The sequence below is a fragment of the Musa acuminata genome, chromosome BXJ3-5 (genome assembly GCF_036884655.1).
Source record: "Musa acuminata AAA Group cultivar baxijiao chromosome BXJ3-5, Cavendish_Baxijiao_AAA, whole genome shotgun sequence".
NCBI lineage: Eukaryota > Viridiplantae > Streptophyta > Magnoliopsida > Zingiberales > Musaceae > Musa > Musa acuminata.
The window spans coordinates 5950469-5960070 of NC_088353.1; the positions used below are offsets into that span (position 1 = coordinate 5950469).

Consider the following 9602-nt stretch of genomic DNA (forward strand, 5'->3'; position numbering starts at 1 on the left):
GAGGAACTCTATATAAACGACCCCTCCGAGTGCCGCCGATCTCTTCTCGTCTCTTCTCTCCCTTCGCTCTCTCTCTCCAGTCACAACAACCTCTGCCTTCTCGTCTTTGGGGTGTCGTTCTTCGAGGCCGATCGCGTTTGGTTTGATCTCTGTGGAAGTAAGAATGCACCTTTTCCTGCTCTGTCTTATTTTCCTGTTGCACGACGGGTTTATCTGTTCTCTGTGATCATTTTCCTTGTCTTGCGGTAAGGAAAAGGTCAATAAGGGAAGGGAGATTTAGTGTGCTTATCGTTCCTTTACTTATCGGTGTTGATCATGTTCTTGACGGAAGATCTGATGGCTAATCGTTGCATTTTCCATTTCTTGGTCAATTTTCATCATGTTTTTAGATATCATGGCGGATTGCTTTTCATAGTTTTGTTTTCTTGGATTCGATTTGCCATCGTTCGTGTAGCCTTTGCAGCACATGAAGAAATCGCCGAACACACAAGAAATCTGGGCGCTGCCCCGTAAACCACCATCTATTCGCGCACCTTCTGCTGCGTTTCTCCAGATGCCCATTGTTTATGCCTTTGTCCTTTCGCAATGAGAGGGAGTCCATTTTCCTTCTCCGCTAAGGAGCAAATTGATCATAGAAAAGTAAATATAAATGCACCAAAACCAGTACGAGTGATATGGTCCTCATCCTATACCAAATTTGTTAGGTCTGTTTATTCTTGTGGTCGCAAGACATCCATGTTTTGTTCGTTCTTAAGAGAACTTTAAATATTATTATCCTAATATAAGTGGAGTAATTTTAATTAACCTAAAAGCAAAGTTATAGAACATCAACATTATCAACAAGATTTAATCACCCGTTTAAATCAAGTTAGCATATAAAACCAAATTGTGTCTAGAAAAACGCAAAAACATGATATGGTTGTTTCGTGAGTGTTGATTCAGGGCGGAAATGGTTGTTTCAGTGTTCGAGCTTCGCCAATTGCACACAAGAGTAAGAAAGTGTCAGTACCAAAGGAGTCCCACATACAAATACAAAAGCCTTATGGGAATGTGGGTGCTTCCAATTTGACATCATTTAGGTGTCAGATATGATGCATGATGAAAGTTGAGTTCCATCCCTTTTCATGGTGTTTGTTACATTTTATTCTGCGATTGGACCATATTTGCTTTTCTTGATATGGTAGAACTCAGCTTTGTTACCATTGTGACACTAGTTTCTGTTGCAATGTCATTATTCAGTGATTGGTTTCAATTTGGTTTTCTTGACATTATGAAACCTTTGTCACTGTTTTGTCACTAACATCACGATACATTTTTCCCGCAAGAAATTTCCATTGTATTATTTATCTTTGAGGTCATTACATAATTTGGTCTCTTTCCCAAATTTTGCAGCCATAGGTTCGGCTGGTTGAATTGGTAGACAGGTGATTCTTCTGCACAACGTACAAATAATGTTTGACTGACTCGAGTAAATGCTGTATTGTTCTTGCAATGAGGAGGTAAATAATATATATGTTTATTGTTAGTGTATGATGTATTATGTTTTTGCTTCTTTTTCCCTTACCTGATGATTTATTATTTCTCAGTTGTCAGGTGGCATCTGCTTGATGGACTGCATGCACAATTCAAGTGACAAGAAAACATTGAAGAGGTGGTTTTTCATCGACAAAAGGGTCGGATAATTGTATAGAGGGCAGCAGAGGCTGATTAATCACTTGGGAGCTGGTTGTCAGATATCATACTACTTCTGAAGATAATTTTATTGACCTGGAATCTATGGATTTGAAGTCAAACCATAGTTCCCCTGTTCTTGCTGATCCTGTACTGTTGAGCAAGTCAAGACTGGGCTTGCCCTCTAATATGACTCCATTTTCCCCAGCAGCAGCACCATACTCGTCTTCCGGTTTGTATCTACAGATTCCCAGAAGAAAAGTTGGTAAACTTGATGATGTCCGTGCCAATAGTTGGCTGGATGCCATGAAAGCCTCATCACCTCCTCGCAAAAAGCTAAACAAAGATTTCATATCTGAGTCTCAATCGGATGAAACCGATGCTGCATACCGCACCTGGATGGTCAGTTTCTGTTGCTCTTTTTTATCGAAATTATTGAAGTTTGGATCGTCTAGTGTTTACTAAGAACATTAATAACTTCATATTTGCTTGCACTTTCTTCAGATGAACCATCCATCCGCTTTAACAGCGTTTCACCAAATCACCGCTTATGCTAAATACAAGAAGATCGCCTTGTTTTTGGACTACGACGGAACGCTTTCACCTATCGTGGACAACCCAGACCATGCATTTATGTCTAGTGCTGTAAGTTGATTTAGCATTTGCAATAACTTGTTTACTACACTAAACAAGTAATGGTAAACAGTAAATTTCTTGCCCGCTGTTTAGGGTTCAATTTTTCTCGATTTAATTATTAAATTTGTTTCAGATGCGAGCTGCCGTAAAAGATGTTGCTAAGTACTTTCCAACTGCAATTATTAGTGGAAGGTCTCGTGGCAAGGTATGTCTTTTCATTAGTGTATTTTTAATGTGAACGTTTAAGATAATTGTATATGCATATACTGATCGGTACTTGAAAAAAACACATGTTATTCAGGTGAACGAATTTGTGAGGCTGTCAGAACTGTATTATGCTGGCAGTCATGGGATGGATATAATGGGCCCAATCAGAGAATCCCAGTCTGTTGATGACCATCCAGACTGTATCAGGACAACTGACGAGCAGGTAGGAAGAAACTCTAGTTTATAACATTTGTCTTTCTTGTGATACTTTGTTTTCGTGCTTTTGTGAATCAGTTTTCTACTTAACCGAGTAATTTAAGAAGTAGGAATTTTTATTGCCTCGCTGGGTATGAACAAACAAGAAATGTTCTTTGAGATCTTGGAATCATGTTCATATTTGAAATCTTGTTTTTGATGTCAACCAAATGATAATGATGTATCTAAAATTAGTGAGTTGAGGAAACAAATTGTAGCTCGTTATTTTTTGTGCCATTACCTTGCTGATACGCGGTGTGGTAACAGGGCAAAGAGGTACATCTTTTCCAGCCTGCTAGCGAGTTTCTTCCGATGATCGATGAGGTAGGCGCCCTGTTTGTCATCTTTGATTACTAGTAGTCACGTCATCCGACATACTCCTGAATGATTTTTTTTGTTTTTTTTCTGATGGCAGGTGTTTGACTCCCTCATCGATATCACTAAAGACATCGTAGGTGCCAAAGTTGAGAACAACAAGTTTTGTGTCTCTGTACATTACCGCAATGTTGATGAGAAGGTCTAAATTTAAATTAAAAGTGTTGAGCACCACCATAATTATTATTTTTGGGATAACATGATAGTTCTTTGTACGGGTGTGGTTACAATATCTAACCAAAAAGAATTTTTTTTGTGATTTATATTTCAGATGTGGGAAGAAGTCGGAAAGCGTGTGTTTGGTTTCATAAACGACTTTCCACGTTTGCGAGTTACCCATGGGCGGAAGGTAAGCCTTAAACCTATTAGTATGCTAAGTCATTAACTGAAGTATACCGTTCTCTGTTTAAGCTGGGGTCTCTTGTGCTGTTTGCGTTCATGGTACAGGTTCTAGAGGTCCGTCCCATAATTGACTGGAACAAGGGCAAAGCTGTTGAGTTTCTGCTTGAATCACTTGGGCTTAGCCATCGTGATGATGTGCTCCCAATTTATGTGGGAGATGACCGTACTGATGAGGATGCATTTAAGGTATATTGGGTAGAAACTTGTTTAGACGAAAGTATGCCAACTCTTGTAATATATTTTGTAATAGTTTGAATAATCTCAGGTCTTGCGAGAGAGTAACTGTGGATTCGGTATCCTGGTATCAACCGTGCCAAAAGAAACCAAGGCTTTCTACTCTCTGAGTGACCCATCCGAGGTTTGCAATAGTTTCAAGTCTCTATTATTAACGTCATTTATTTTCATTTTACTTGGTGGTTTGCTGATACAACATGTTGCACTCTTGCAGGTACTAGAATTTCTCAAATCCCTTGTGAGATGGAAGAAGTCCGTTGCATTACAAACCGAAGATTACATGACTGCAATATAAATATTATATATGCATTGTCAAGGAGTAAACAAGTAGCCGACAGTGGTCCGTACGATCGCATAAGCAATAGCCGATCGATTTTTTTTTTATCGTTGCATTTATTTATTTATTTTTCTGAGTTCAAGTGTCATGTTATTTCATTTTGCAGTCTGCCTGTTCTTCCAAAAATGGGTCTGGTTATCCGACCTTCAATGCAATTGCCATTTTATTCTTCGCAATCTTGTTTTGCCTTCTCATTTGTTTGTCAATTCATTGTAATGGTACGTTATCATCATTGTAATCAGCTTTGAATCAGGTCCATCTGAAATACATTGCAAATTATATTTACGATCAACTTTAAAGTAGGTTGGTCTAAAGTATTAGTGAGCAATGCAATTTGAAGTATCTTGATGCTTATAACCTAATACCGGCACCAAGTCTAATGAGAGGCTACTTAAAAGATTATCTTTGTAATTAGACCTCCTTAGTATCTTAATTTTTAGATTTAAAAAATTTATATTAGAATCTATTTTGTTTATCCTAATAGTTATAAAAGTGAAATAACTAGGATTGTTTATCTAATATCGTTACTTTTACCAACAAAAATATAAAAATAATAGATAAAAAATAATTTTAATATTTTAATTAGTGGTTACATACGATGATATCGTTAAGGGTCACGAATGACTATTATGGATTAGAAAAGTGATGATGAGAAATAAGAGTTACTCTGCATCTTTGTCAACTTTGATGCAAATGCATAGTAATACCGCTCACATCAATTATGTCGACACCAACACAATGAGCAGTTTTTTCATCGCTCTATATCTATGTCGACATCTATGCAAATGTTTAGTGGCCTTTTTATTACTCGGTAACTACGTCGACGCCGATGTAGATATAAAATAACGAAAAGATCACTCGATAATTACGCCGGTGTCAACGCAAATACAAAACAACCTTCATCTCTCGTCACATCTTCTTATCCATAGCAACCACATGTGACCTTCGACGATGTTATTTATCACCATCGACAACGTCCATAATGATCAACTGAGATATTAAAATTATATATATATTTTTTCATGTTTTCGTTAGAAAATTTGATTGTGTTAGGATAAATAAAATTATATATTTGATTTTTATAATTATAAAATTTTTAAACCTAAGAATTAGGATGATGAGAAGGTCTAATAACACAAATAATATGTAATTAGTCCTGAGACAACGACTGTTGCAGTCTGAATAACGGATGTCAGTTAGAAACTACACTGTCCCTAACAAGACGAGATCCTCCTTTTGTGGTGGATTCCTTTGCTCCCCTGTGGAAGACGAGAACAGTGTTCCTGCCATTTGCTCACTCAGGTTCAAATGTTCTGCTTCACACCGAACAAATATAGCAACAAGAAGTACACGACAAGTCACTCACAACACGAGACAATTATACGAGTCACACTCAACGCACACTTCAGAACAAACAGACAAAACATAAAAAGAAAATAAAAAAGAGAAAATTGTACACCACGAAACACGGTCTAACGGTAGCTGCTGGCACGCCTAGTCAGAGCGTGCCACGAGCGAGAGGACTGACGAGGGAGACTTATAGGTTGTAGATGATTAGGAAGCAGGGGAGCACCGCCCCGGGATCGAATACCACGAGCTCCCCGTTCCCCAAGCTCACCGACTCGGCCTGCGCCTCGTGGTCCGACTCGCCCCTGACCCGGCCCGCGATGACGCGGCACACCAGCATCGACTTCCGCCCGGCCCCGCCGCCTCCGCTCGCGTGAGCGCCGCCGCTGCCCGCGAAGGTCCGGACCCCCTCCACCTTCATCCCCGCCGACCACACTACGCTGCGCGCCACCCCGGCGTCGTAGACCAAGCCCCCGGCACCCCCGCACTGGAACCGCATCATCTCGTTCCCGTCGGCAGCGCTGCGCGCGTCGTTGGAGCGGGCGGCCCGGGCGCGGACCGTCGCCCGGTGCTCCTCGAACCGCGCCACTGTCCGGGCCGGGTTGTGGACCCGGAACAGCATCTCGATCTCCGCTGCGACGGCGCCGCCTCCGCCTCCCTCGGAGGAGGACCAGGTCGAGCTGAAGATGATCTCCACCACCCGCCGCGAGGAGTGGCCCATCGGCAGCTCCACCAGAGTCCGGAAGGGATCCGCATGGACGGGTCCTACGAGCCCATCCGACATCGACGCCGACGCCGGCGAAGCGCACGGGCGTGCTGGCCTTGGTATGTGCCTGGACTTTGGCCTCGTTCTTTGCCGGGGTCTCTTGGGGACGGAGGAGGTGGTGGATCGGAAGGACGGGTGTTTAAGTAAAAGGAAGACGACGTCCTCCACGGCGTGATAGGTATTACCGCAGACGACGGAAGAGAGCAGCGGCTTCTTAGTAGACGAAGAAGATGATGCTGACGGCGCCAGTGGGTACACGTCTTCCACCGCTTTAGACTTGCAGTGCAGGGACTTCAGCCACCCCGTCGCCATTTGACGGCGACGGTTACGGCTATGACGGCCAAAAATGACGGCGATCGAAATCTCAGAGAGAGAGAGAGAGGAGTGTTATTAGTCGGTGTTTGGGAGGTGGTAGGAGGTGGTGTTGCTGTTTGTCATGCGGTTGGTGGTTGTGTCCTTAGCTTTATCTTTTCCAGGAAAAGCTTTGACGACATGACAGAAAGGTCTCTTTCTCATCTGACTGGTCATCATCTGATCTGAGTGATGATAAATTGATGCCCTTCACATCCGCATTGATCAGCTCCAAGAATTCCATTAAATTTATGTGGACTTATCGTGGGCAGAAGGTTGAAGCAGCATCAAATGGTTGTTGGCTTGAGATTGATACATGGAATGATGCTGAATCCGAAGCCTTCCATTAGGTCTGCAACAAATGCACCGGCATGTGGACGGTGCAGTTCAAAGGTAACCGGAAACCAAGCTCTCGCCCTGTCCCTACCTCACTGGAATCATGATGGTCGTCAGTTCTGCCGAAGTGAAATCTAAGGCAACACAACAATGCACTTGACTTCTACAGAATATGTTGAGAAATGTAGTCCATTATTTGCTTTGTTCATTGCCAAATCCTTTGTATAAATTTAAAGGAAATAGATTTGAATGTTCAGAGAAATAGAAGAAATATTGAAGTTCATCTGTTGCTCACGTAATATAGAACAGAAAATAACATGTTGGTAGAACAGAGCAGAAGAGTAATTTTGTTGATTCAACTAAGTTTGATCTAAGTTTGTCACAAAACAAGTAGCTGCTGGTAGTCTCCATTTGCAGTCACCCATCGAGCCCTTGTCAACCCCACCCACCTCATTCCTGTGCAATCGTAGTGCTGTTTACATTACGTAGGTGACGCATCACAGTACCCAAACAGTATCCCCACCACACGAAAGGGCAACAGCTATCGCTGCGGAGGAGCATCGAGAAACGGGGGACGAAGCGACCGCGGTGCAGCGGCCTCCGACGGTGGTGGGTTCGTCGTCGAGGTAGTGGAGAAGGAGGGTTTGGAGACGCGCTCGCAGGAAGGGCACATGGTGAGCGTGGTGGGCGGTGTCATCTGCATGTAGAGCTGGGGCGACAGCTTCAGCGCTCTCAGCTCCTGGACTTCCTTCTGCAGCCGTCGGTTCTCCTCCGTGAGGTTCTCGCAGCACCTCTTGAGGAACTCGCAGTCCACCTCCGTCTGCTTCAGCTTTGTCCTGTACCAGGTCAAACCCGTCAATGTTGTTCAGCGTCGTCCTGAAGCGTCCCTGCCATTGCACGATGAGCGTACCTTGCCCTTCTGTTTTGGAACCAGACTTCCACCTGCCTTGGCCGCAGGTTGAGCTGCTTGGCCAACGCCAGCTTTTGCTTCTGCTCACCAAAGAGACATCAGGGTCATTCATGGAACATACGCCGCTACTGCTCTGTTAAGGGCCAGGGAGAGAGAAGCGTACAGGGCTGAGGGTGGTGTGCTCCTTGAAGCTTTCCTCGAGGACTGCCGACTGGTCCTTGGAGAGGCGGAGCTTCTTGCGGGAGCCGTCGCCGTCGCCGTCGCCTTCCTCCTCGTCGCTGGCCCCCTGGGAGCAGGATGGCTCAGCATCGTGCTCTGCTTCGCGCTCCGCTGGTCGCTTGCCGCCCACACTGGAGACGCCGCTGTTGGGAGACGACGCATCCGCCTCCTCGCTGTCCGGCCTCCCTGCTGCAGCCCCCGCAGGTGGCGGCTGGTTCACGTCGATCGTTCTCAACCCACGTCGCGCCTCTCCTGCTCCGCCACGTTCTGCAGTGTTCAGCATACATCACGTTGTCGTTCCTCGGACCTGCCAACCAAACAATGAGCAGTATGGTGGAAACAGTACCTGAACGGGCGAGGAGGAGACGGCTCCATTGCTGACAAGAAGACGGCAGCGACCGCGAAGGGGAAGAAGAAGAAGAAGGCACAAGGCCGAGACGATCAAAGCGATTGGCGGAAGAGCTCAAGCTGAGGCTTAGCGCCAGATCCTCCTTCTCCAACAACATCCTTGACCACCTGATCCCTCCTTAGGTTCCTCTCGTCTTCTCTCCCTCGTCTTTGTTTGCTTCCTTCACTTCGACCCTCTTTCTCCGACTTCCTTTCAGATGACTGAAACAGATGGAAATGGAGAACAAAGAGAAGGTTGGATAAAAGCAGTGGCCTCTTCTCTTGTCTTCTCCGGAGTATGGAACGGGTATTAAATAGCAGTCTGTGCCTTACCTCCCTAATCATCGCAATCATGAACGCTACTACCAAATCCTCCTGTTCTTCATGTTCACAATTTGCTTTTGCTCCCCAAAAGCTGGTTTCGATGCTGCTTCCGTTCGACATTTCCACGCGCCACTGAGTTCCGTAAACCAGGGGCTCTTCTCCGGTTGACCATTGACCGTTTCATTCTTCCTCCTCCCTCCATACATCTGCTCCCTGGCATGCACCGGTACGTACTGATAACTCAAGTATGTAGATAATATTTACTAGTGCAGGCAAAGTGTTTGTGTGGTGTCAGGATGAGCTCTGAAGACTCTCATGATGGAACACACTCTCCAAGTCTGCGTCTTATCATGCCCTTTTAGCTTCGCAATCATCAGAGTCTGTGGATGAGACGGGAACAGCAAAACCCCACACCACTCGGTGCCCCGTTCATCTCTCCAACATTGCACCAGCACAATCATACCAATCATCATCGATCATGATCGAGTCCTACCACAAACCTTGGCAGCGACATGATTACAAATCAAAGCCATCATATTTAGTCATCGCAAGCTTTCCCGTTCGACCTCAGAACGGGGGTGGGGTGGGGTCCAGCGGAGCAGCCAATGATGGGCCTGGGCACGTGGTGGGGGAAGGGACGCGGCAAGAGTGCGGGGGTTCCGGGCCGACCCGGTTCGGCCGTGCGTGCGTTGTGGTCGGCCCACCCCGCGACACCGGCTCAGCCGCAATCATTTCGGCTCGTCTTCTAATTGGGTGTTTTCCTTCACATCCCACTTTTTCCCAATAATAAAACCCAAGATAATAAAAATGAATCCAATTTTTGGAGCAAGTGAGATTTAATTCCG

General features: G+C 44.9%; 2 protein-coding genes and 1 pseudogene across 3 annotated transcripts; 1 reads left to right on the forward strand and 2 right to left on the reverse strand.

The window, feature by feature from the left end:
* LOC135638258 (probable trehalose-phosphate phosphatase G) lies at nucleotides 1-4437 on the forward strand. Of its 2 annotated transcripts, none has more exons than XM_065151301.1 (12): nucleotides 1-157; nucleotides 1393-1499; nucleotides 1587-2073; nucleotides 2176-2316; nucleotides 2441-2512; nucleotides 2609-2737; nucleotides 3037-3093; nucleotides 3185-3286; nucleotides 3416-3493; nucleotides 3592-3732; nucleotides 3812-3904; nucleotides 3995-4437. In XM_065151301.1, exons 3-12 carry the CDS (start codon nucleotides 1777-1779, stop codon nucleotides 4073-4075), a joined length of 1191 nt encoding a protein of 396 aa, XP_065007373.1. In that variant the 5' UTR covers nucleotides 1-157; nucleotides 1393-1499; nucleotides 1587-1776; the 3' UTR covers nucleotides 4076-4437. The 2 variants fall into 2 exon arrangements, with proteins under 2 accessions (XP_065007373.1, XP_065007374.1); XM_065151302.1 differs by lacking the exon at nucleotides 1-157 and adding an exon at nucleotides 249-1104.
* Nucleotides 4438-5418: 981 nt separating this feature from the next.
* On the reverse strand, nucleotides 5419-6659 carry LOC103984859 (uncharacterized). Its single transcript, XM_009402421.3, has one exon. It carries the CDS (start codon nucleotides 6540-6542, stop codon nucleotides 5655-5657), a length of 888 nt encoding a protein of 295 aa, XP_009400696.2. The 5' UTR covers nucleotides 6543-6659; the 3' UTR covers nucleotides 5419-5654.
* Nucleotides 6660-7271: 612 nt separating this feature from the next.
* LOC135638089 (homeobox-leucine zipper protein HAT4-like) lies at nucleotides 7272-8700 on the reverse strand (annotated as a pseudogene).
* Between the last annotated feature and the right edge of the window lie 902 nt (nucleotides 8701-9602).